Below are 26,140 nucleotides of genomic sequence, written 5' to 3'. Positions count from 1 at the left end.
TCTGAAGCCTCAAGCCGTGCAGCGGAGCGTGGTCCTTCTTTTAGTAAGGGAAGGTGTTGGGTCTGGTGGGTCCTGACCGTATCACAGGTAGAGCGCATTCCTGTCGGGTCAGTGTTGGAGATCTGAAGCCTCAAGCCGTGCAGCAGAGCAAGGTCCTTCTTCTAGTAAAGGAAGGTGTTGGGTCTTGTGGGTCCTGACCATATCACAGGTAGAGCACACTCCTGTCGGGTCAGGGTTGGAGATCTGAAGCCTCAAGCCGTGCAGCGGAGCGGGGTCCTTCTTCTAGTAAGGGAGGGTGTTGGGTCTGGTGGGTCCTGACCGTATCACAGGTAGAGCGCACTCCTGTCGGGTCAGGGTTGGAGATCTGAAGCCTCAAGCCGTGCAGCGGAGCCAGGTCCTTCTTCTAGTATGGGAAGGTGTTGGGTCTGGTGGGTCCTGACCGTATCACAGGTAGAGCGCACTCCTGTCGGGTCAGGGTTGGAGATCTGAAGCCTCAAGACATGCAGCGGAGCGGGGTCCTTCTTCTAGTATGGGAAGGTGTTGGGTCTGGTGGGTCATCACCGTATCACAGGTAGAGCGCACTCCTGTCGGGCCAGGGTGGAAGATCTCAAGCCGTGCAGCGGAGTGGGGTCCTTCTTCTAGTAAGGGAAGGTGTTGGGTCTGGTGGGTCCTGACCGTATCACAGGTAGAGCGCACTCCTGTCGGGTCAGGGTTGGAGATCTGAAGCCTTAATCCGTGCAGCGGAGCGGGGTCCTTCTTCTAGTAAGGGAAGGTGTTGGGTCTGGTGGGTCCTGACCGTATCACAGGTAGAGCGCACTCCTGTCGGGTCAGGGTTGGAGATCTGAAGCCTTAATCCGTGCAGCGGAGCGGGGTCCTTCTTCTAGTATGGGAAGGTTTTGGGTCTGGTGGGTCCTGACCGTATCACAGGTAGAGCGCACTCCTGTCGGGTCAGGGTTGGAGATCTGAAGCCTCAAGCCGTGCAGCAGAGCGAGGTCCTTCTTCTAGTAAGGGAAGGTGTTGGGTCTGGTGGGTCCTGACCGTATCGCAGGAAGAGCGCACTCCTGTCGGGTCAGGGTTGGAGATCTGAAGCCTCAAGCCGTGCAGCGGAGCGGGGTCCTTCTTCTAGTAAGGGAAGGTGTTGGGTCTGGTGGGTCCTAACCGTATCACAGGTAGAGCGCACTCCTCTCGGGTCAGGGTTGGAGATCTGAAGCCTCAAGCCGTGCAGAGGAGCGGGATCCTTCTTCTAGTATAGGAAGGTGTTGGATCTGGTGGGTCCTGACCGTATCACAGGTAGAGCGCACTCCTGTCGGGTCAGGGTTGGAGATCTGAAGCCTCAAGCCGTGCAGCGGAGCAGGATCCTTCTTCTAGTATGGGAAGGTGTTGGATCTGGTGGGTCCTGACGTATCACAGGTAGAGCGCACTCCTGTCGGGCTGGGGTTGGAGATCTGAAGCCTCAAGCCGTGCAGCGGAGCGGGGTCCTTTTTTAGTAAGGGAAGGTGTTGGGTCTGGTGGGTCCTGACCGTATCACAGTTAGAGCGCACTCCTGTCGGGTCAGGGTTGGAGATCTGAAGCCTCAAGCCGTGCAGCGGAGCGGGGTCCTTCTTCTAGTAAGGGAAGGTGTTGGGTCTGGTGGGTCCTGACCGTATCACAGGTAGAGCGCACTCCTGTTGGGCTGGGGTTGGAGATCTGAAGCCTCAAGCCGTGCAGCGGAGCGGGGTCCTTCTTCTAGGATGGGAAGGTGTTGGGTCTGGTGGGTCCTGACCGTATCATATGGTAGAGCGCACTCCTGTTGGGCTGGGGTTGGAGATCTGAAGCCTCAAGCCATGCAGCGGAGCGGGGTCCTTCTTCTAGTATGGGAAGGTGTTGGGTCTGGTGGGTCATCACCGTATCACAGGTAGAGCGCACTCCTGTCGGGTCAGGGTTGGAGATCTGAAGCCTCAAGCCGTGCAGCGGAGCGGGGTCCTTCTTCTAGTAAGGGAGGGTGTTGGGTCTGGTGGGTCCTGATCGTATCACAGGTACAGGGCACTCCGGTCGGGCCAGGGTTGAAGATCTGAAGCCTCAAGCCGTGCAGCGGAGCGGGGTCCTTCTTCTAGTAAGGGAAGGTGTTGGGTCTGGTGGGTCCTGACCGTATCACAGGTAGAGCGCACTCCTGTCGGGTGAGGGTTGGAGATCTGAAGCCTCAAGCCGTGCAGCGGAGCGGGGTCCTTCTTCTAGTAAGGGAAGGTGTTGGGTCTGGTGGGTCCTGACCGTATCACAGGTAGAGCGCACTCCTGTCGGGTCAGGGTTGGAGATCTGAAGCCTTAATCCGTGCAGCGGAGCGGGGTCCTTCTTCTAGTAAGGGAAGGTGTTGGGTCTGGTGGGTCCTGAACGTATCACAGGTAGAGCGCACTCCTGTCGGGCTAGGGTTGGAGATCTGAAGCCTCAAGCCGTGCAGCGGAGCGGGGTCCTTTTTCTAGTAAGGGAAGGTGTTGGGCCTGGTGGGTCCTGACCGTATCACAGGTAGAGCGCACTCCTGTTGGGCTGGGGTTGGAGATCTGAAACCTCAAGCCGTGCAGCGGAGCGGGGTCCTTCTTTTAGTAAGGGAAGGTGTTGGGTCTGGTGGGTCCTGACCGTATCACAGGTAGAGCGCACTCCTGTCGGGTCAGTGTTGGAGATCTGAAGCCTCAAGCCGTGCAGCGGAGTGGGGTCCTTCTTCTAGTATGGGAAGGTGTTGGGTCTGGTGCGTCCTGACTGTATCACAGGTAGAGCGCACTCCTGTCGGGTCAGGGTTGGAGATCTGAAGCCTCAAGCCGTGCAGCGGAGCAGGGTCCTTCTTCTAGTAAGGGAAGGTGTTGGGTCTGGTGGGTCCTGACCGTATCACAGGTAGAGCGCACTCCTGTCGGGTCAGGGTTGGAGATCTGAAGCCTCAAGCCGTGCAGCGGAGCGGGGTCCTTCTTCTAGTAAGGAAAGGTGTTGGGTCTGGTGGGTCCTGACCGTATCACAGGTAAAGCGCACTCCTGTCGGGCCAGGGTTGAAGATCTGAAGCCTCAAGCCGTGTAGCAGAGCGGTGTCCTTCTTCTAGTATGGGAAGGTGTTGGATCTGGTGGGTCCTGACCGTATCACAGGTAGAGCGCACTCCTGTCGGGCTGGGGTTGGAGATCTGAAGCCTCAAGCCGTGCAGCGGAGCGGGGTCCTTCTTCTAGTAAGGGAAGGTGTTGGGTCTGGTGGGTCCTGACCGTATCACAGGTAGAGCGCACTCCTGTCGGGTCAGGGTTGGAGATCTGAAGCCTCAAGCCGTGCAGCGGAGCCAGGTCCTTCTTCTAGTATGGGAAGGTGTTGGGTCTGGTGGGTCCTGACCGTATCACAGGTAGAGCGCACTCCTGTCGGGTCAGGGTTGGAGATCTGAAGCCTCAAGACATGCTGCGGAGCGGGGTCCTTCTTCTAGTATGGGAAGGTGTTGGGTCTGGTGGGTCCTGATCGTATCACAGGTACAGGGCACTCCTGTCGGGCCAGGGTTGAAGATCTGAAGCCTCAAGCCGTGCAGCGGAGCGGGGTCCTTCTTCTAGTAAGGGAAGGTGTTGGGTCTGGTGGGTCCTGACCGTATCACAGGGAGAGCGCACTTCTGTCGGGTCAGGGTTGGAGATCTGAAGCCTTAATCCGTGCAGCGGAGTGGGGTCCTTCTTCTAGTAAGGGAAGGTGTTGGGTCTGGTGGGTCCTGAACGTATCACAGGTAGAGCGCACTCCTGTCGGGCTAGGATTGGAGATCTGAAGCCTCAAGCCGTGCAGCGGAGCGGGGTCCTTCTTCTAGTATGGGAAGGTTTTGGGTCTGGTGGGTCCTGACCGTATCACAGGTAGAGCGCACTCCTGTCGGGTCAGGGTTGGAGATCTGAAGCCTCAAGCCGTGCAGCGGAGCGGGGTCCTTCTTCTAGTAAGGGAAGGTGTTTGGTCTGGTGGGTCCTGACCATATCACAGGTAGAGCGCACTCCTGTCGGGTCAGGGTTGGAGATCTGAAGCCTCAAGCCGTGCAGCGGAGCGGGGTCCTTCTTCTAGTAAGGGAAGGTGTTGGGTCTGGTGGGTCCTGACCGTATCACAGGTAGAGCGCACTCCTGTTGGGCTGGGGTTGGAGATCTGAAGCCTCAAGCCGTGCAGCGGAGCGGGTTCCTTCTTTTAGTAAGGGAAGGTGTTGGGTCTGGTGGGTCCTGACCGTATCACAGGTAGAGCGCACTCCTGTCGGGTCAGTGTTGGAGATCTGAAGCCTCAAGCCGTGCAGCGGAGTGCGGTCCTTCTTCTAGTAAGGGAAGGTGTTGGGTCAGGTGGGTCCTGACCGTATCACAGGTAGAGCGCACTCCTGTCAGGCCAGGGTTGGAGATCTGAAGCCTAAAGCCGTGCAGCGGAGCAGGGTCCTTCTTCTAGTAAGGGAAGGTGTTGGGTCCGGTGGGTCCTGACCGTATCACAGGTAGAGTGCACTCCTGTCGGGTCAGGGTTGGAGATCTGAAGCCTCAAGCCGTGCAGCGGAGCCAGGTCCTTCTTCTAGTATGGGAAGGTGTTGGGTCTGGTGGGTCCTGACCGTATCACAGGTAGAGCGCACTCCTGTCGGGCTAGGATTGGAGATCTGAAGCCTCAAGCCGTGCAGCGGAGCGGGGTCCTTCTTCTAGTATGGGAAGGTGTTGGGTCTGGTGGGTCCTGACCGTATCACAGGTAGAGCGCACTCCTGTCGGGTCAGGGTTGGAGATCTGAAGCCTCAAGCCGTGCAGCAGAGCGAGGTCCTTCTTCTAGTAAGGGAACGTGTGGGGTCTGGTGGGTCCTGACCGTATCACAGGCAGAGCGCACTCCTGTCGGGCTGGGGTTGGAGATCTGAAGCCTGAAGCCGTGCAGCAGAGCGAGGTCCTTCTTCTAGTAAAGGAAGGTGTTGGGTCTGGTGGGTCCTGACCGTATCACAGGTAGAGCGCACTCCTGTCGGGTCAGGGTTGGAGATCTGAAACCTCAGGCCGTGCAGCGGAGCCAGGTCCTTCTTCTAGTATGGGAAGGTGTTGGGTCTGGTGGGTCATCACCGTATCACAGGTAGAGCGCACTCCTGTCGGGTCAGGGTTGGAGATCTGAAGCCTCAAGCCGTGCAGCGGAGCGGGGTCCTTCTTCTAGTAAGGGAGGGTGTTGGGTCTGGTGGGTCCTGACCGTATCACAGGTAGAGCGCACTCCTGTCGGGTCAGGGTTGGAGATCTGAAGCCTCAAGCCGTGCAGCGGAGCCAGGTCCTTCTTCTAGTATGGGAAAGTGTTGGGTCTGGTGGGTCCTGACCGTATCACAGGTAGAGCGCACTCCTGTCGGGTCAGGGTTGGAGATCTGAATCCTCAAGACATGCAGCGGAGCGGGGTCCTTCTTCTAGTATGGGAAGGTGTTGGGTCTGGTGGGTCATCACCGTATCACAGGTAGAGCGCACTCCTGTCGGGCCAGGGTGGAAGATCTCAAGCCGTGCAGCGGAGCGGGGTCCTTCTTCTAGTATGGGAAGGTGTTGGGTCTGGTGGGTCATCACTGTATCCCCGGGCACCAGAGATCTCACCTGGTTCACCTTGAGCCTCTTCTTGCTTTTTAGGGTGATCTGATTTACGTGAATTATGGAGACACGGATGACTTCCATTATCTGACTCTGAACCTGACTCTGAACCTGACGGGGCTTGTGGCGATTGCGCGATATGGAAAGATATTCAGAGGAGACAAGGTAACCTATCTGTCATGGCCCACAGTTTCTGCCTGTACGCTGGGACTTGGGGAGACCCAGAAATTTCCACAAATATTCATCCTCCGCTATGTCTATTCCGCTGTGACACCTGCCTTGTATATGTGTAGATGGTCTTTTCTCTCCAGTTCTATCTTCTCACTGTTGATTCTGTCACAGCTAGGAGGTCCCTGGGAGCTGCTTGAGAGAAGGGAACCGGGGCTCACTGGCTGGTGTGGTGGTTTTACTGTGGCCCGGGTATAGTATCCTCTGGTGCTTACACATGGGCTGGGTGTGTCTGTGTGGATGCTGTGTGTGCTTCCACTCAGGAGAACCTTCTAGGACCAGCCAGAAGATGCAGAGTGTCTGTGATGTCATCATGGAATATTACCACAGAAGCTGACTGACAGCAGTGTGTCTGATGTCATCATGGAATATTACCACAGAAGCTGACTGACAGCAGTGTGTCTGTGATGTCATCATGGAATATTACCACAGAAGCTGACTGACAGCAGTGTGTCTGTGATGTCATCATGGAATATTACCACAGAAGCTGACTGACAGCAGAGTGTCTGTGATGCCATCATGGAATGTTGAGGCTGAAGCTGACTGACAGCAGAGTGTCTGTGATGCCATCATGGAATGTTGAGGCTGAAGCTGACTGACAGCAGTGTGTCTGTGATGTCATCATGGAATCTGGAGTTTGGGAGTTACTAACAGCAGAGTCTCTGTGATGTAATAATTGATCGTTGTGTTTGAAAGTGACTAAAGGCTGTGTCTGTGATGTCATCACAGAATGTTGAGACTAAAGTTGAATGTAAACAGAGTCCTGTGATGTCATCATGGGATATTGAGACTGAAGCTGTCTGATACCAGAGTGTCTGTGATGTCATCACGGATTGTTGAGACTCAAGCTGCCAGAAATAGAGCATCTGTGAAGTCATCATGGAATATTGAAGCTGAACTGACTGAAACCTACATTTTCATGATGTCATCATGCAATGTTTACTTTGAAAATGACTGTAAGCCCAGTGCCTGTGACATCATCACAGAATGTTGAAACTGAAGCTGATTGATAACATGATGTCATCACGGAATGTTGATGCTAAAACTGACTGAAGGCAGAATCTATATGATGTCATCACAAAAAATTGAGTCTGAAAGTGGTTGAAATTACGCATTGGCGGTGCTAAAGTGGCTGCATATTCACAAACCCCTTGAGCCACCTTAGAGCCGCCATAGTGTCACTTGAAATTTATATTTACAAAGTGGTGCAATGCTTGCATTGTGCCACTTTGCACCCCCTTGTGCAACAATATGCAAGGTGGGCGTTCCGGCGCTGGGAGGCCTGAAAAACTGGTGCCATGAAATTAACAACATTTCACTGCGCCATTTTTAATGCCTGCTCAGAGCAGGTGTTGAAATGAAGCACCCGTCTTCTGCAAGGCACCTCCCTGTGCTTTGCTGCACTGGTGTCACAATTGTTGACGCTAGTATAGCGAAGCGCCAGAATAGCATCAAAAATGTTGATGCTATTATGCTAACGACTGCCATGGTTCCCTATATTGTAAATATGGTGCAGCCATGGTGCCGTTAAGTGCCGGTAACGGGGGGGGGTGCTAGAAAAGTGTCACATCTCTCTGTACCCCCTCTCCTGCACCCCTCAGTCTCCTGACACAGGCCGGTTGTCTCCACATCTCTCTGTACCCCTCAGTGTCCGGACACAGGCCGCTTGTCTCCACATCTCTCCTGCACCCCTTAGTCTCCTGACACAGGCTGCTTGCTTCCACATCTCTCTGTACCCCCTCTCCTGCACCCCTCCGTCTCCTGACACAGGCCGCTTGCCTCCACATCTCTCTGTACCCCCTCTCCTGCACCCGTCAGTCTCCTGACGCAGACCGCTTGTCTCCACATCTCTCTGTACCCCTCAGTCTCCTGACGCAGGCCACTTGTCTCCACTTCTCTCTGTACCCCCTCTCCTGCACCCCTAAGTCTCCTGACACAGGCCATTTGTACCCACATCTCTCCTGCACCCCTCAGTCTCCTGACACAGGCCGCTTGTCTCCACATCTCTCTGAACCCCCTCTCCTGCACCCGTCAGTCTCCTGACACAGGCCACTTGTCTCCACATCTCTCTGTACCCCCTCTCCTGCACCCCTCAGTGTCCTGACACAGTCCACTTGTCTCCACATCTCTCCTGCACTCCTGAGTCTCCTGATGCAGGCCGCTTGTCTCCACATCTCTCTGTACCCCCTCTCCTGCACCCGTCAGTCTCCTCACACAGGCCACTTGTCTCCACATCTCTCTGTACCGCCTCTCCTGCACCCCTCAGTGTCCTGACACAGGCCGCTTGTCTCCACATCTTTCCTGCACCCCTGAGTCTCCTGACGCAGGCCGCTTGTCTCCACATCTCTCTGTACCCCCTCTCCTGCACCCCTTAGTCTCCTGACACAGGCCGCTTGTCTCCACATCTCTCTGTCCCCTTTGTGCCCCCCTGATTGCTGTCTCCCCGATCGCATATTGTGCCATTGTGTTTTTCTGATTGTGTGCCTTTCCTATTGTAACTGCTTGTATTTTGCTCATTTTCACTGTTTTGCCCCTTGTGCGCTCCCTGCCGCTGTCTCCCTGCGGCCCCGCCCCCCTCGCGCCCCCATTTGCCGCTCCCTCCCGCCTCCCGCCTCCCAGCTGCTCCTCCCTCCCCCCTCCCTTCTTAATGGCTGGCGCTGCGCGTCGCGAGTGAGCGACCTCTGACCTGTTTCAGGTCCTGAGCTCGCCCCCCACGACCGCAGCACCAACCTGCTGCCTCCTGCCTCTGTCCCCCGACCACGCTGCCGTTTGCGTGTTCGAGGCCCTCCTCCACCCGCAGGCATCCTCCTGCGCCTCATCCCTGGGGTCTAGTGGGCTCTGACTAGCTTCACTTGACCCGTGTGCCGCTTTCCGCCGTCCCGTAAGTGTTTTTTCGCTTTTTTCGTTGTTTTTCAGCGCCTCGCCGCCGGCGCTTCTGCCCCCTTTGTGCCCCCCTGATTGCTGTCTCCCCGATCGCATATTGTGCCATTGTGTTTTTCTGATTGTGTGCCTTTCCTATTGTAACTGCTTGTATTTTGCTCATTTTCACTGTTTTGCCCCTTGTGCGCTCCCCGCTCCCTGCCGCTGCCTCCCTGCGGCCCCGCCCCCCTCGCTCCCCCATTTGCCGCTCCCTCCCGCCTCCCAGCTGCTCCTCCCTCCCCCCTCCCTTCTTAATGGCTGGCGCTGCGTGTCCGCGCCGCTGGCGCGCCAGAGGCAAGCCCGGCTGCGCCCGTCCGCACCTGGACCGCGCCCAGCACCACACCCCCGGGCCCTCGCGCCCCCCGCATCCGCTACTCAATCAACGAACTCCGCGCCTTCAACCCTGGCTCCTCCACTGAATGCTACCGGGCATCCCCGAAGCACACTAAAGGACCTTTCTCCTGCCGTACCTGCAACTTCTCCTGCATCAGAACGACCATTCCAACTACGAAAACATCCAACCCCAACCACCTGAACTGCATCCTCATCAACACCCGCTCCGCACGAAAACACGCCATCGAGCTCTGGGATTTGCTCGACACCACTGCTCCTGACGTGGCTTTCCTGACCGAAACCTGGTGGAACGACTCCTCTTCTCCGGACATCGCCATCGCCATACCGGACGGCTACAAAATCACCAGAAGAGATCGAACCAACGGAATCGGCGGCGGAATAGCCATCGCTCACAAAGCTACCCTCAAAATCCACACTCACTCGGACGACACCCTCAGGACAGCTGAACACCTCCACTTCCAGATCCACACGGACCCCAACACGACCCTCAGAGGAACCCTCATTTACCGCCCTCCAGGACCAAGAGCCCCCTTCAACGACACCATCGCCGACCTTGCAAGCACCCACGCCCTCGCTTCCCCGGACTACATCCTCCTGGGAGATCTGAACTACCATCTGGAAAATACCAACGACGTCAACACCGCGTCACTGACCTCCAACCTCCTCAACCTCGGTCTCCGCCAGCTAGTCAACACGCCTACCCACATCGCCGGACACACCCTTGACCCCCTCTTCACCTCTAGCAACCACATTTCCTTCAGCCACACCTCCGAACTCCACTGGACCGACCATCACTGTGTCCATTTCACCTATAAGAAAACCACAGAGCAACACCGCACCCAGCTACCTCCCCACCGCCGCTGGGGCAAAGTCACCCAAGAACAACTGACCAGCACCCTCATCAACAACCTTCCGCCCGACGCAATCGACCCGAGCACAGCCGCCATCAACCTCCATCAATGGATCCTCGACTGCGCCAACACCCTTGCCCCTCTCAAGAAACCCACCACCATCCAAGGAAAGAAAAAACCAGCCTGGTTCACAGACGATCTCACCACCTCCAAAAGCAACTGCCAGAAGCTCAAAAAGAAATGGATCCAAGAACGCACACCCGACAACCTCGCCGCCCTCAAAAACGCCAACCGCGAACACCACCAACGGATCCGCACCGCCAAGCGCGCCCACTTCACCGAACGCATCAACAACAACGCCCACGACTGCAAAGAACTCTTCGGCATCGTGAAGGAACTCTCCAATCCGAAAGCCAACTCCAACGACATTCCGCCCTCCCAGAAACTCTGCGACGACCTCTCCACCTTCTTCCACCAGAAAATCACCACCATCCACGACAGTTTCAACACCGGTCCTCCGCCAGACCCCACCCCTGACGTCTCCTCCCGCGACTGCCGCCTCGCCGCCTGGACCCACGTGGACGAGGCAGAAACCATTACAACCATGAACACCATCCACTCAGGCTCCCCCACGGACCCCTGCCCCCATCATGTTTTCAACTCAGCCATCGCCACCATCGCCCCCGAACTCCGCAAGATCATCAACCTCTCCTTCACTTCTGCCACCTTCCCGGACAGCTGGAAACACGCAGAAATCCAACCCCTCCTCAAAAAACCCAAGGCTGACCCCAACGACCTCAAAAACTTCCGTCCGATCTCTCTCCTCCCTTTTCCAGCGAAAGTCATCGAGAAGATCGTCAACACCCAGCTCACCCACTTCCTCGAAGACAATTCCATCCTGGACTCCTCACAATCCGGATTCAGACGAAACCACAGCACTGAGACTGCCCTCCTCGCCGCCACAGATGACATCAGACATCAAATGGACAACGGCGAAACCTCAGCCCTCATCCTCCTCGACCTATCAGCCGCTTTCGACACCGTCTGCCACCGCACCCTACTGACCCGCCTCCAGGAAGCCGGCATCCAAGATAAAGCCCTCCACTGGATCTCATCCTTCCTCTCCGACAGAACGCAGAGAGTCCGCCTCTCCCCTTTCCGCTCCAAAGCCACCAACCTCATCTGCGGCGTCCCCCAAGGATCCTCCCTCAGCCCTACGTTGTTCAACGTCTACATGGCCCCCCTCGCTCAACTGGCCCGCCAACATCATCTCAGCATCATCTCCTACGCCGACGATACCCAGCTTGTCCTCTCCCTGACCAAAGACCCGCTCACCGCCAAAACAAACCTCCACGAGGGACTAAAATCCATCGCCGATTGGATGAACGACAGTCGCCTGAAACTCAACTCCGACAAGACGGAAGTCCTCATCCTCGGACGCACTCCCTCGGCCTGGAACGACTCATGGTGGCCCTCCGCCCTCGGACCCCCACCCACCCCTGCCAGCCACGCAAAAAACCTCGGCTTCATCCTGGACTCCGCCCTCACCATGTCCAAACAGGTCAGCGCCGTCTCCTCCTCCTGTTTCAACACCCTTCGAATGCTCCGCAGAATCTTCAAAAGGATTCCAACAGAAACCAGAAAGACGGTGACCCAGGCCCTCGTCAGCAGCAGACTTGACTACGGCAATGCACTCTACACAGGCATCCCAACCAAAGACATCAAACGCCTCCAACGTATCCAAAATGCCTCCGCCCGACTGATCCTAGACATACCCCGCCGAATTCACATCTCCCCTCACCTAAAGGAACTCCACTGGCTTCCGGTAGACAAGAGGATCACCTTTAAACTCCTGACCCACGCTCACAAGGCACTTCACAACACCGGACCCTCCTACCTCAACACCAGACTCAACTTCTACACTCCAACACGTCAACTCCGTTCCGCCAACCTCGCCCTCGCCATCGTACCCCGAATCCAGCGCAAGACATCCGGCGGCAGATCCTTCTCCTTCCTCGCCGCCAAGACCTGGAACTCTCTCCCCACATCTCTTCGCCAGACCCAGGACCTCCTCGCTTTCAGAAGGCTCCCCAAGACCTGGCTCTTCGACCGCTAAATCAGCAGCCCCCCCACCCCCCTCCCCGCCCCCGCCCTCAGCGCCTCGAAACCCTGACGGGTACATAGCGCGCTCTATAAATACTATGATTGATTGATTGATTGATTACCCCCTCTCCTGCACCCCTCAGTGTCCTGACACAGGCCGCTTGTCTCCACATCTTTCCTGCACTCCTGAGTCTCCTGATGCAGGCCGCTTGTCTCCACATCTCTCTGTACCCCCTCTCCTGCACTCCTCAGTGTCCTGACACAGGCCGCTTGTCTCCACATCTCTCTGTACCCCCTCTCCTGCACCCCTCAGTGTCCTGACACAGGCCGCTTGTCTCCACATCTTTCCTGCACTCCTGAGTCTCCTGACGCAGGCCGCTTGTCTCCACATCTCTCTGTACCCCCTCTCCTGCACCCCCTCAGTGTCCTGACAGAGACCCCTTGTCTCCACATCTCTCTGTACCCCTCAGTCTCCCGACGCAGGCCGCTTGTCTCCACATCTCTCTGTACCCACCCTATCCTGCACCCCTCAGTGGCCTGACACAGGCCGCTTGTCTCCACCTCTCTCCTGCACCCCTCAGTCTCCTGACACAGGCCGCTTGCCTCCACATCTCTCTGTACCCCCTCTCTTGCACCCCTCAGTGTCCTGACACAGGCCGCTTGTCTCCACATCTCTCCTGCACCCCTCAGTCTCCTGACGCAGGCCACTTGTCTCCACATCTCTCTGTACCCCCTCTCCTGCACCCTTCAGTCTGCTGACGCAGGCTGCTTGTCTCCACATCTCTCTGTACCCCTCAGTCTCCTGACGCAGGCCGCTTGTCTCCACATCTCTCTGTAACCCCTCTCCTGCACCCGTCAGTCTTCTGACGCAGGCCACTTGTCTCCACATCTCTCTGTAACCCCTCTCCTGCAACCCTCAGTGTCCTGACAGAGGCCGCTTGTCTCCACATCTCTCTGCACCCCCTCTCCTGCACCCGTCAGTCTCCTGGCACGGGTCGCTTGTCTCCACATCTCTCTGTAACCCCTCTCCTGCAACCCTCAGTGTCCTGACAGAGGCCGCTTGTCTCCACATCTCTCTGCACCCCCTCTCCTGCACCCGTCAGTCTCCTGACACAGGCCGCTTGTCTCGACATCTCTCCTCCACCCGTCAGCCTCCTGACACAGGCCACTTGTCTCCACATCTCTCCTGCACCCCTCAGTCTCCTGACACAGGCCGCTTGCCTCCACATTTCTCTGTACCCCCTCTCCTGCACCCGTCAGTCTCCTGACGCAGGCCACTTGTCTCCAAATCTCTCTGTAACCCCTCTCCAGTACCCCTCAGTCTCCTGACGCAGGCCGCTTGTCTCCACATCTCTCTGTACCCCCTCTCCTGCACCCCTCAGTCTCCTGACACAGGCCACTTGTCCCCACATCTCTCCTGCACCCCTCAGTGTCCTGACGCAGGCCGCTTGTCTCCATATCTCTCTGTACCCCCTCTCCTGCACCCCTCAGTCTCTTGACACAGGCCGCTTGTCTCGACATCTCTCCTCCACCCGTCAGTCTCCTGACACAGGTCACTTGTCTCCACATCTCTCTGTACCCCCTCTCCTGCACCCATCAGTGTCCGCTTGTCTCCACATCTCTCCTCCACCCTTCAGTCTCCTAACAGAGGCCGCTTGCCTCCACATCTCTCTGTACCCCCTCTCCTGCACCCGTCAGTCTCCTGACACAGGCCACTTGTTTCCACGTCTCTCTGTACCCCCTCTCCTGCACCCCTCAGTGTCCTGACACAGGCCTCTTGTCTCCCATCTATCTGTACCCCCTCTCCTGCACCCCTCAGTGTCCGCTTGTCTCCACATCTCTCCTGCACCCCTCAGTCTCCTGACACAGGCCGCTTGCCTCCACATCTCTTTGTACCCCCTCTCCTGCACCCGTCAGTCTCCTGACACAGGCCGCTTGTCTCCACATCTCTCCTGCACCCCTCAGTCTCCTGACACAGGCCGCTTGTCTCCTCATCTCTCCTGCACTCCTGAGTCTCCTGACGCAGGCCGCTTGTCTCTACATCTCTCTGTACCCCCTCTTCTGCACCCCTCAGTGTCCTGACACAGGCCGCTTGTCTCCACATCTCTCTGTACCCCCTCTCCTGCACCCCTCAGTGTCCTGACACAGTCCACTTGTCTCCACATCTGTCCTGCACCCCTGAGTCTCCTGACGCAGGCCGCTTGTCTCCACATCTCTCGGTAACCCCTCTCCTGTACCCCTCAGTCTTCTGATGCAGGCCACTTGTCTCCACATCTCTCTGTACCCCTCAGTCTCCTGACACAGGCCGCTTGTCTCCACATCTCTCCTCCACCCCTCAGTCTCCTGACAGAGGCCGCTTGTCTCCACATCTCTCTGTAACCCCTCTCGTGCACCCGTCAGTCTCCTGACACAGGCCACTTGTCTCCACATCTCTCTGTACCCCCTCTCCTGCACCCCTCAGTGTCCTGACACAGTCCACTTGTCTCCACATCTCTCCTGTACTCCTGAGTCTCCTGACACAGGCCACTTGCCTCCACATCTCTCTGTACCCCCTCTCCTGCACCCGTCAGTCTCCTGACACAGGCCGCTTGTCTCCACATCTCTCCTGCACCCCTCAGTCTCCTGACACAGGCCGCTTGTCTCCTCATCTCTCCTGCACTCCTGAGTCTCCTGACGCAGGCCGCTTGTCTCTACATCTCTCTGTACCCCCTCTTCTGCACCCCTCAGTGTCCTGACACAGGCCGCTTGTCTCCACATCTCTCTGTAACCCCTCTCCAGTACCCCTCAGTCTCCTGACGCAGGCCGCTTGTCTCCACATCTCTCTGTACCCCCTCTCCTGCACCCCTCAGTCTCCTGACACAGGCCACTTGTCCCCACATCTCTCCTGCACCCCTCAGTGTCCTGACGCAGGCCGCTTGTCTCCATATCTCTCTGTACCCCCTCTCCTGCACCCCTCAGTCTCTTGACACAGGCCGCTTGTCTCGACATCTCTCCTCCACCCGTCAGTCTCCTGACACAGGTCACTTGTCTCCACATCTCTCTGTACCCCCTCTCCTGCACCCATCAGTGTCCGCTTGTCTCCACATCTCTCCTCCACCCTTCAGTCTCCTAACAGAGGCCGCTTGCCTCCACATCTCTCTGTACCCCCTCTCCTGCACCCATCAGTCTCCTGACACAGGCCACTTGTTTCCACATCTCTCTGTACCCCCTCTCCTGCACCCCTCAGTGTCCTGACACAGGCCTCTTGTCTCCCATCTATCTGTACCCCCTCTCCTGCACCCCTCAGTGTCCGCTTGTCTCCACATCTCTCCTGCACCCCTCAGTCTCCTGACACAGGCCGCTTGCCTCCACATCTCTTTGTACCCCCTCTCCTGCACCCGTCAGTCTCCTGACACAGGCCGCTTGTCTCCACATCTCTCCTGCACCCCTCAGTCTCCTGACACAGGCCGCTTGTCTCCTCATCTCTCCTGCACTCCTGAGTCTCCTGACGCAGGCCGCTTGTCTCTACATCTCTCTGTACCCCCTCTTCTGCACCCCTCAGTGTCCTGACACAGGCCGCTTGTCTCCACATCTCTCTGTACCCCCTCTCCTGCACCCCTCAGTGTCCTGACACAGTCCACTTGTCTCCACATCTGTCCTGCACCCCTGAGTCTCCTGACGCAGGCCGCTTGTCTCCACATCTCTCGGTAACCCCTCTCCTGTACCCCTCAGTCTTCTGATGCAGGCCACTTGTCTCCACATCTCTCTGTACCCCTCAGTCTCCTGACACAGGCCGCTTGTCTCCACATCTCTCTGTACCCCCTCTCCTGCACCCCTCAGTGTCCTGACACAGTCCACTTGTCTCCACATCTGTCCTGCACCCCTGAGTCTCCTGACGCAGGCCACTTGTCTCCACATCTCTCTGTACCCCCTCTCCTGCACCCCTCAGTGTCCTGACACAGTCCACTTGTCTCCACATCTCTCCTGCACTCCTGAGTCTCCTGACAGAGGCCGCTTGTCTCCACATCTCTCTGTACCCCCTCTCCTGCACCCGTCAGTCTCTTGACACAGGCCGCTTGTCTCCACATCTCTCCTGCACCCCTCAGTCTCCTGACACAGGCCACTTGCCTCCACATCTCTCTGTACCCCCTCTCCTGCACCCGTCAGTCTCCTGACACAGGCCGCTTGTCTCCACATCTCTCCTGAACCCCTCAGTCTCCTGACACAGGCCACTTGTCTCCACATCTCTCCTGCACTCCTGAGTCTCCTGACGCAGGCCTCTTGTCTCCACATCTCCCTGTACCCCCTCTCCTGCACCTGTCAGTGTCATGACATAGGCCGCTTGTCTCCACATCTCTCCTGCACTCCTGAGTCTCCTGACGCAGGCCGCTTGTCTCCACATCTCTCTGTAACCCCTCTCCTGCACCCGTCAGTCTCCTGACACAGGCCGCTTGTCTCCACATCTCTCCTGCACCCGTCAGTCTCCTGACACAGGCCGCTTGCTTCCACATCTCTCTGTACCCCCTCTCCTGCACCTGTCCGTCTCCTGACACAGGCCGCTTGTCTCCACATCTCTCCTGCACCCCTCAGTCTCCTGACACAGGCCGCTTGCCTCCACATCTCTCTGTATCCCCTCTCCTGCACCCCTTAGTCTCCTGACACAGGCCCCTTGTCTCCACATCTCTCTTCCACCCCTCAATCTCCTGACACAGGCCGCTTGTCTCCACATCTCTCTGTACCCCCTCTCCTGCACCCGTCAGTCTCCTGGCACAGGCCGCTTGTCTCCACATCTCTCTGTATCCCCTCTCCTGCACCCCTCAGTGTCCTGACACAGGCCGCTTGTCTCCACATCTCTCCTGCACCCCTCAGTCTCCTGACACAGGCCGCTTGCCTTCACATCTCTCTGTACCCCCTCTCCTGCACCCCTCAGTGTCCTGACACAGGCCGCTTGTCTCCACATCTCTCCTGCACCCCTCAGTCTCCTGACACAGGCCACTTGCCTCCACATCTCTCTGTACCCCTCTCCTGCACCTGTCAGTCTCCTGACACAGGCCACTTGTCTCCACATCTCTCTGTACCCCCTCTCCTGCACCCTTCAGTCTGCTGACGCAAGCCGCATGTCTCCACATCTCTCTGTGCCCTCAGTCTTCTGACGCAGGCCGCTTGTCTCCACATCTCTCTGTAACCCCTCTCCTGCACCCGTCAGTCTCCTGACGCAGGCCACTTGTCTCCACATCTCTCTGTAACCCTTCTCCTGCACCCCACAGTGTCCTGACACAGGCCGCTTGTCTCCACATCCCTCCTGCACCCCTCAGTCTCCTGACATAGGCCGCTTGCCTCCACATCTCTCTGTACCCCCTCTCCTGCACCCGTCAGTCTCCTGACGCAGGACACTTGACTCCACATCTCTCTGTAACCCCTCTCCTGCACCCCTCAGTGTCCTGACACAGGCCGCTTGTCTCCACATCTCTCCTGCACCCCTCAGGCTCCTGACACAGGCCACTTGCCTCCACATCTCTCTGTACCCCTCTCCTGCACCTGTCAGTCTCCTGACACAGGCCACTTGTCTAAACATCTCTCTGTACCCCCTCTCCTGCACCCTTCAGTCTGCTGACGCAGGCCGCATGTCTCCACATCTCTCTGTACCCCTCAGTCTTCGGACGCAGGCCGCTTGTCTCCACATCTCTCTGTAACCCCTCTCCTGCACCCGTCAGTCTCCTGACACAGGCCACTTGTCTCCACATCACTCTGTAACCCTTCTCCTGCACCCCACAGTGTCCTGATACAGGCCGCTTGTCTCCACATCCCTCCTGCACCCCTCAGTCTCCTGACATAGGCCGCTTGCCTCCACATCTCTCTGTACCCCCTCTCCTGCACCCGTCAGTCTCCTGACGCAGGACACTTGACTCCACATCTCTATGTAACCCCTCTCTCCTGCACCCCTCAGTGTCCTGACACAGGCCACTTGTCTCTACATCTCTTTGTACCCCTCAGTCTCCTGATGCAGGCCGCGTGTCTCCACATCTCTCTGTACCCATTCTCCTGAACCCCTCAGTGTCCTGACACAGGCCACTTGTCTCCACATCTCTCCGCAGCCCCTCTCCTGCACCCCTCAGTGTCCAGACACAGGCCGCTTGTCTCCACACCTCTCCTGAACTCCTGAGTCTCCTGACGCAGGCCGCTTGTCTCCTCATCTCTCTGTACCCCCTCTCCAGCACCGTCAGTCTCCTGACACAGGCCGCTTGTCTCCACATCTCTCCTGCACCCCTCAGTCTCCTGACACAGGCCGCTTGCCTCCACATCTCTCTGTACCCCCTCTCCTGCACCCGTCAGTCTCCTGACACAGGCCGCTTGTCTCCACATCTCTCCTGCACCCCTCAGTCTCCTGACACAGGCCGCTTGTCTCCACATCTCTCCTGCACTCCTGAGTCTCCTGACGCAGGCCGCTTGTCTCCACATCTCCCTGTACCCACTCTCCTGCACCCCTCAGTGTCCTGACACAGGCCGCTTGTCTCCACATCTCTCTGTACCCCCTCTCCTGCACCCCTCAGTGTCCTGACACAGGCCGCTTGTCTCCACATCTCTCCTGCACTCCTGAATCTCCTGACGCAGGCCGCTTGTCTCCTCATCTCTCTGTACCCCTCTCCTGCACCTGTCAGTCTCCTGACACAGGCCGCTTGTCTCCACATCTCCCCTGCACCCCTTACTCTCCTGACACAAGCCGCTTGCCTCCACATCTCTCTATACCCCCTCTCCTGCACCCCTCAGTCTCCTGACACAGGCCGCTTGTCTCCACATCTCTCCTCCACCCCTCAGTCTCCTGACACAGGCCGCTTGTCTCCACATCTCTCTGAACCCCCTCTCCTGCACCCGTCAGTCTCCTGACACAGGCCACTTGTCTCCACATCTCTCTGTACCCCCTCTCCTGCACCCCTCAGTCTTCTGATGCAGGCCGCTTGTCTCCACATCTCTCTGTTCCCCCTCTCCTGCACCTGTCAGTCTCATGACGCAGGCCACTTGTCTCCACATCTCTCGGTAACCCCTCTCCTGTACCCCTCAGTCTTCTGATGCAGGCCACTTGTCTCCACATCTCTCTGAACCCCTCAGTCTCCTGACACAGGCCGTTTGTCTCCACATCTCTCCTCCACCCCTCAGTCTCCTGACAGAGGCCGCTTGCCTCCACATCTCTCTGTACCCCCTCTCCTGCACCTGTCAGTCTCCTGACACAGGCCACTTGTCTCCACATCTCTCTGTACCCCCCTCCTGCACCCCTCAGTGTCCTGACACAAGCCACTTGTCTCCACATCTCTCTGTACCCCTCTCCTGCACCCGTCAGTCTCCTGACACAGGCCACTTGTCTCCACATCTCTCTGTACCCCCTCTCCTGCACCCCTCAGTGTCCTGACACAGTCCACTTGTCTCCACATCTCTCCTGCACTTCTGAGTCTCCTGACGCAGGCCGCTTGTCTCCACATCTCTCTGTACCCCCTCTCCTACACCCGTCAGTCTCCTGACGCAGGCCACTTGTCTCCACATCTCTCTGTACCCCCTCTCCTGCACCCGTCAGTCTCCTGACGCAGGCCGCTTGTCTCCACATCTCTCTGTACCCCCTCTCCTGCACCCGTCAGTCTCTTGACACAGGCCGCTTGTCTCCACATCTCTCCTGCACCCCTCAGTCTCCTGACACAGGCCGCTTGCCTCCACATCTCTCTGTACCCCCTCTCCTGCACCCGTCAGTCTCCTGACACAGGCCGCTTGTCTCCACATCTCTCCTGAAACCCTCAGTCTCCTGACACAGGCCACTTGTCTCCATGTCTCTCCTGCACTCCTGAGTCTCCTGACACAGGCCGCTTGTCTCCACATCTCTCCTGCACTCCTGAGTCTCCTGACAGAGGCCGCTTGTCTCCACATCTCTCCTGCACCCCTCAGTCTCCTGACACAGGCCGCTTGCCTCCACATCTCTCTGTACCCCCTCCCTGCACCCGTCAGTCTCCTGACACAGGCCGCTTGTCTCCACATCTCTCCTGCACCCCTCAGTCTCCTGACACAGGCCGCTTGTCTCCACATCTCTCCTGCACTCCTGACTCTCCTGACGCAGGCCGCTTGTCTCCACATCTCCCTGTACCCCCTCTCCTGCACCCCTCAGTGTCCTGACACAGGCCGCTTGTCTCCACATCTCTCTGTACCCCCTCTCCTGCACCCCTCAGTGTCCTGACACAGGCCGCTTGTCTCCACATCTCTCCTGCACTCCTGAATCTCCTGACGCAGGCCGCTTGTCTCCTCATCTCTCTGTACCCCTCTCCTGCACCCGTCAGTCTCCTGACACAGGCCGCTTGTCTCCACATCTCTCCTGCACCCCTCAGTCTCCTGACACAGGCCGCTTGTCTCCACATCTCTCCTGCACTCCTGAGTCTCCTGACGCAGGCCGCTTGTCTCCACATCTCTCTGTACCCCCTCTCCTGCACCCCTCAGTCTCCTGACACAGGCCACTTGTCCCCAAATCTCTCCTGCACCCCTCAGTGTCCTGACGCAGGCCGCTTGTCTCCATATCTCTCTGTACCCCCTCTCCTGCACCCCTCAGTCTCTTGACACAGGCCGCTTGTCTCGACATCTCTCCTCCACCCGTCAGTCTCCTGACACAGGTCACTTGTCTCCACATCTCTCTGTACCCCCTCTCCTGCACCCATCAGTGTCCGCTTGTCTCCACATCTCTCCTCCACCCTTCAGTCTCCTAACAGAGGCCGCTTGCCTCCACATCTCTCTGTACCCCCTCTCCTGCACCCGTCAGTCTCCTGACACAGGCCACTTGTTTCCACATCTCTCTGTACCCCCTCTCCTGCACCCCTCAGTGTCCTGACACAGGCCTCTTGTCTCCCATCTATCTGTACCCCCTCTCCTGCACCCCTCAGTGTCCGCTTGTCTCCACATCTCTCCTGCACCCCTCAGTCTCCTGACACAGGCCGCTTGCCTCCACATCTCTTTGTACCCCCTCTCCTGCACCCGTCAGTCTCCTGACACAGGCCGCTTGTCTCCACATCTCTCCTGCACCCCTCAGTCTCCTGACACAGGCCGCTTGTCTCCTCATCTCTCCTGCACTCCTGAGTCTCCTGACGCAGGCCGCTTGTCTCTACATCTCTCTGTACCCCCTCTTCTGCACCCATCAGTGTCCTGACACAGGCCGCTTGTCTTCACATCTCTCTGTACCCCCTCTCCTGCACCCCTCAGTGTCCTGACACAGTCCACTTGTCTCCACATCTGTCCTGCACCCCTGAGTCTCCTGACGCAGGCCGCTTGTCTCCACATCTCTCGGTAACCCCTCTCCTGTACCCCTCAGTCTTCTGATGCAGGCCACTTGTCTCCACATCTCTCTGTACCCCTCAGTCTCCTGACACAGGCCGCTTGTCTCCACATCTCTCCTCCACCCCTCAGTCTCCTGACAGAGGCCGCTTGTCTCCACATCTCTCTGTAACCCCTCTCGTGCACCCGTCAGTCTCCTGACACAGGCCACTTGTCTCCACATCTCTCTGTACCCCCTCTCCTGCACCCCTCAGTGTCCTGACACAGTCCACTTGTCTCCACATCTCTCCTGCACTCCTGAGTCTCCTGACAGAGGCCGCTTGTCTCCACATCTCTCTGTACCCCCTCTCCTGCACCCGTCAGTCTCTTGACACAGGCCGCTTGTCTCCACATCTCTCCTGCACCCCTCAGTCTCCTGACACAGGCCGCTTGTCTCCACATCTCTCTGAACCCCCTCTCCTGCACCCGTCAGTCTCCTGACACAGGCCACTTGTCTCCACATCTCTCTGTACCCCCTCTCCTGCACCCCTCAGTCTTCTGATGCAGGCCGCTTGTCTCCACATCTCTCTGTTCCCCCTCTCCTGCACCCGTCAGTCTCCTGACACAGGCCACTTGTCTCCACATCTCTCTGTACCCCCTCTCCTGCACCCCTCAGTGTCCTGACACAGTCCACTTGTCTCCACATCTCTCCTGCACTTCTGAGTCTCCTGACGCAGGCCGCTTGTCTCCACATCTCTCTGTACCCCCTCTCCTGCACCCCTCAGTGTCCTGACACAAGCCACTTGTCTCCACATCTCTCTGTACCCCTCTCCTGCACCCGTCAGTCTCCTGACACAGGCCACTTGTCTCCACATCTCTCTGTACCCCCTCTCCTGCACCCCTCAGTGTCCTGACACAGTCCACTTGTCTCCACATCTCTCCTGCACTTCTGAGTCTCCTGACGCAGGCCGCTTGTCTCCACATCTCTCTGTACCCCCTCTCCTACACCCGTCAGTCTCCTGATGCAGGCCACTTGTCTCCACATCTCTCTGTACCCCCTCTCCTGCACCCGTCAGTCTCCTGACGCAGGCCGCTTGTCTCCACATCTCTCTGTACCCCCTCTCCTGCACCCGTCAGTCTCTTGACACAGGCCGCTTGTCTCCACATCTCTCCTGCACCCCTCAGTCTCCTGACACAGGCCGCTTGCCTCCACATCTCTCTGTACCCCCTCTCCTGCACCCGTCAGTCTCCTGACACAGGCCGCTTGTCTCCACATCTCTCCTGAAACCCTCAATCTCCTGACACAGGCCACTTGTCTCCACGTCTCTCCTGCACTCCTGAGTCTCCTGACACAGGCCGCTTGTCTCCACATCTCTCCTGCACTCCTGAGACTCCTGACAGAGGCCGCTTGTCTCCACATCTCTCCTGCACCCCTCAGTCTCCTGACACAGGCCGCTTGCCTCCACATCTCTCTGTACCCCCTCTCCTGCACCCGTCAGTCTCCTGACACAGGCCGCTTGTCTCCACATCTCTCCTGCACCCCTCAGTCTCCTGACACAGGCCGCTTGTCTCCACATCTCTCCTGCACTCCTGAGTCTCCTGACGCAGGCCGCTTGTCTCCACATCTCCCTGTACCCCCTCTCCTGCACCCCTCAGTGTCCTGACACAGGCCGCTTGTCTCCACATCTCTCTGTACCCCCTCTCCTGCACCCCTCAGTGTCCTGACACAGGCCGCTTGTCTCCACATCTCTCCTGCACTCCTGAATCTCCTGACGCAGGCCGCTTGTCTCCTCATCTCTCTGTACCCCTCTCCTGCACCTGTCAGTCTCCTGACACAGGCCGCTTGTCTCCACATCTCCCCTGCACCCCTTACTCTCCTGACACAAGCCGCTTGCCTCCACATCTCTCTATACCCCCTCTCCTGCACCCCTCAGTCTCCTGACACAGGCCGCTTGTCTCCACATCTCTCCTCCACCCCTCAGTCTCCTGACACAGGCCGCTTGTCTCCACATCTCTCTGAACCCCCTCTCCTGCACCCGTCAGTCTCCTGACACAGGCCACTTGTCTCCACATCTCTCTGTACCCCTTCTCCTGCACCCCTCAGTCTTCTGATGCAGGCCGCTTGTCTCCACATCTCTCTGTTCCCCCTCTCCTGCACCTGTCAGTCTCCTGACGCAGGCCACTTGTCTCCACATCTCTCGGTAACCCCTCTCCTGTACCCCTCAGTCTTCTGATGCAGGCCACTTGTCTCCACATCTCTCTGAACCCCTCAGTCTCCTGACACAGGCCGTTTGTCTCCACATCTCTCCTGCACTTCTGAGTCTCCTGACGCAGGCCGCTTGTCTCCACATCTCTCTGTACCCCCTCTCCTGCACCCGTCAGTCTCCTGACGCAGGCCACTTGTCTCCACATCTCTCTGTACCCCCTCTCCTGCACCCGTCAGTCTCCTGACGCAGGCCGCTTGTCTCCACATCTCTCTGTACCCCCTCTCCTGCACCCGTCAGTCTCTTGACACAGGCCGCTTGTCTCCACATCTCTCCTGCACCCCTCAGTCTCCTGACACAGGCCGCTTGCCTCCACATCTCTCTGTACCCCCTCTCCTGCACCCGTCAGTCTCCTGACACAGGCCGCTTGTCTCCACATCTCTCCTGAAACCCTCAGTCTCCTGACACAGGCCACTTGTCTCCACGTCTCTCCTGCACTCCTGAGTCTCCTGACACAGGCCGCTTGTCTCCACATCTCTCCTGCACTCCTGAGTCTCCTAACAGAGGCCGCTTGTCTCCACATCTCTCTGTACCCCCTCTCCTGCACCCGTCAGTCTCCTGACACAGGCCGCTTGTCTCCACATCTCTCTGTACCCCCTCTCCTGCACCCCTCAGTGTCCTGACACAGTCCACTTGTCTCCACATCTCTCCTGCACTTCTGAGTCTCCTGACGCAGGCCGCTTGTCTCCACATCTCTCTGAACCCCCTCTCCTGCACCCGTCAGTCTCCTGACGCAGGCCACTTGTCTCCACATCTCTCTGTACCCCCTCTCCTGCACCCGTCAGTCTCCTGACGCAGGCTGCTTGTCTCCACATCTCTCTGTACCCCCTCTCCTGCACCCGTCAGTCTCTTGACACAGGCCGCTTGTCTCCACATCTCTCCTGCACCCCTCAGTCTCCTGACACAGGCCGCTTGCCTCCACATCTCTGTGTACCCCCTCTCCTGCACCCGTCAGTCTCCTGACACAGGCCGCTTGTCTCCACATCTCTCCTGAACCCCTCAGTCTCCTGACACAGGCCACTTGTCTCCACGTCTCTCCTGCACTCCTGAGTCTCCTGACACAGGCCGCTTGTCTCCACATCTCTCCTGCACCCCTTAGACTCCTGACACAGGCCGCTTGCCTCCACATCTCTCTGTACCCCCTCTCTTGCACCCCTCAGTCTCCTGACACAGGCCGCTTGTCTCCACATCTCTCCTCCACCCCTCAGTCTCCTGACACAGGCCGATTGTCTCCACATCTCTCCTCCACCCCTCAGTCTCCTGACACATGCAGCTTGTCTCCACATCTCTCTGAACCCCCTCTCCTGCACCCGTGAGTCTCCTGACACAGGCCACTTGTCTCCACATCTCTCTGTACCCCCTCTCCTGCACCCCTCAGTGTCTTGACACAGTCCACTTGTCTCCACATCTCTCCTGCACTCCTGAGTCTCCTGACGCAGGCCGCTTGTCTCCAAATCTCTCAGTACCCCCTCTCCTGCACCCCTCAGTATTCTGATGGAGGCCACTTGTCTCTACATCTCTCTGTACCCCTCAGTCTCCTGACACAGGCCGCTTGTCTCCACATCTCTCCTCCACCCCTCAGTCTCCTGACAGAGCCGCTTGTCTCCACATCTCTCTGTACCCCCTCTCCTGCACCCGTCACTCTCCTGACACAGGCCACTTGTCTCCACATCTCTCTGTACCACCTCTCCTGCACCCCTCGGTGTCCTGACACAAGCCACTTGTCTCCACATCTCTCTGTACCCCTCTCCTGCACCCGTCAGTCTCCTGACACAGGCCACTTGTCTCCACATCTCTCTGTACCCCCTCTCCTGCACCCCTCAGTATCCTGACACAGTCCACTTGTCTCCACATCTCTCCTGCACTCCCGAGTCTCCTGACAGAGGTGCTTGTCTCCACATCTCTCTGTACCCCCTCTCCTGCACCTGTCAGTCTCATGACACAGGCCGCTTGTCTCCACATCTCTCCTGCACTTCTGAGTCTCCTGACGCAGGCCGCTTGTCTCCACATCTCTCTGTACCCTCTCTCCTGCACCCGTCAGTCTCTTGACACAGGCCGCTTGTCTCCACATCTCTCCTGCACCCCTCAGTCTCCTGACACAGGCCGCTTGTCTCCACATCTCTCCTGAACCCCTCAGTCTCCTGACACAGGTCACTTGTCTCCACATCTCTCCTGCACTCCTGAGTCTCCTGACGCAGGCCGCTTGTCTCCATATCTCTCTGTACCCCCTCTCCTGCACCCCTCAGTGTCCTGACACAGGCCGCTTGTCTCCACATCTCTCCTGCACTCCTGAGTCTCCTGACGCAGGCCGCTTGTCTCCACATCTCTCTGTAACCCCTCTCCTGCACCCGTCAGTCTCCTGACACAGGCCGCTTGTCTCCACATCTCTCCTGCACCCCTCAGTCTTCTGACACAGGCCTCTTGCCGCCACATCTCTCTGTACCCCCTCTCCTGCACCTGTCAGTCTCCTGACACAGGCCACTTGTCTCCACATCTCTCCTGCACCCCTCAGTCTCCTGACACAGGCCGCTTGCCTCCACATCTCTCTGTACCCCCTCTCCTGCACCCCTCAGTCTCCTGACGCAGGCTGCTTGTCTCCACATCTCTCCTGCACCCCTCAGTCTCCTGACACAGGCCG

At 57.9% G+C, this 26,140-nt stretch overlaps 1 protein-coding gene across 2 annotated transcripts in view; it reads left to right on the top strand.

The window, feature by feature from the left end:
* Window positions 1-26,140, top strand: part of LOC138260535 (glutamate carboxypeptidase 2-like) — a 350,295-nt gene that overhangs the window by 65,605 nt on the left and 258,550 nt on the right. For both annotated transcript variants that reach the window (XM_069209149.1, XM_069209150.1), the window contains exon 4: window positions 5,568-5,693. In XM_069209149.1, coding sequence (XP_069065250.1) covers window positions 5,568-5,693 — 126 coding nt within the window. The remainder of the gene's footprint in view (window positions 1-5,567; window positions 5,694-26,140) is intronic.

This window comes from Pleurodeles waltl, chromosome 9 (assembly GCF_031143425.1).
Source record: "Pleurodeles waltl isolate 20211129_DDA chromosome 9, aPleWal1.hap1.20221129, whole genome shotgun sequence".
Taxonomy (NCBI): domain Eukaryota; kingdom Metazoa; phylum Chordata; class Amphibia; order Caudata; family Salamandridae; genus Pleurodeles; species Pleurodeles waltl.
This window is presented reverse-complemented; position numbering and strand designations above follow the sequence as displayed.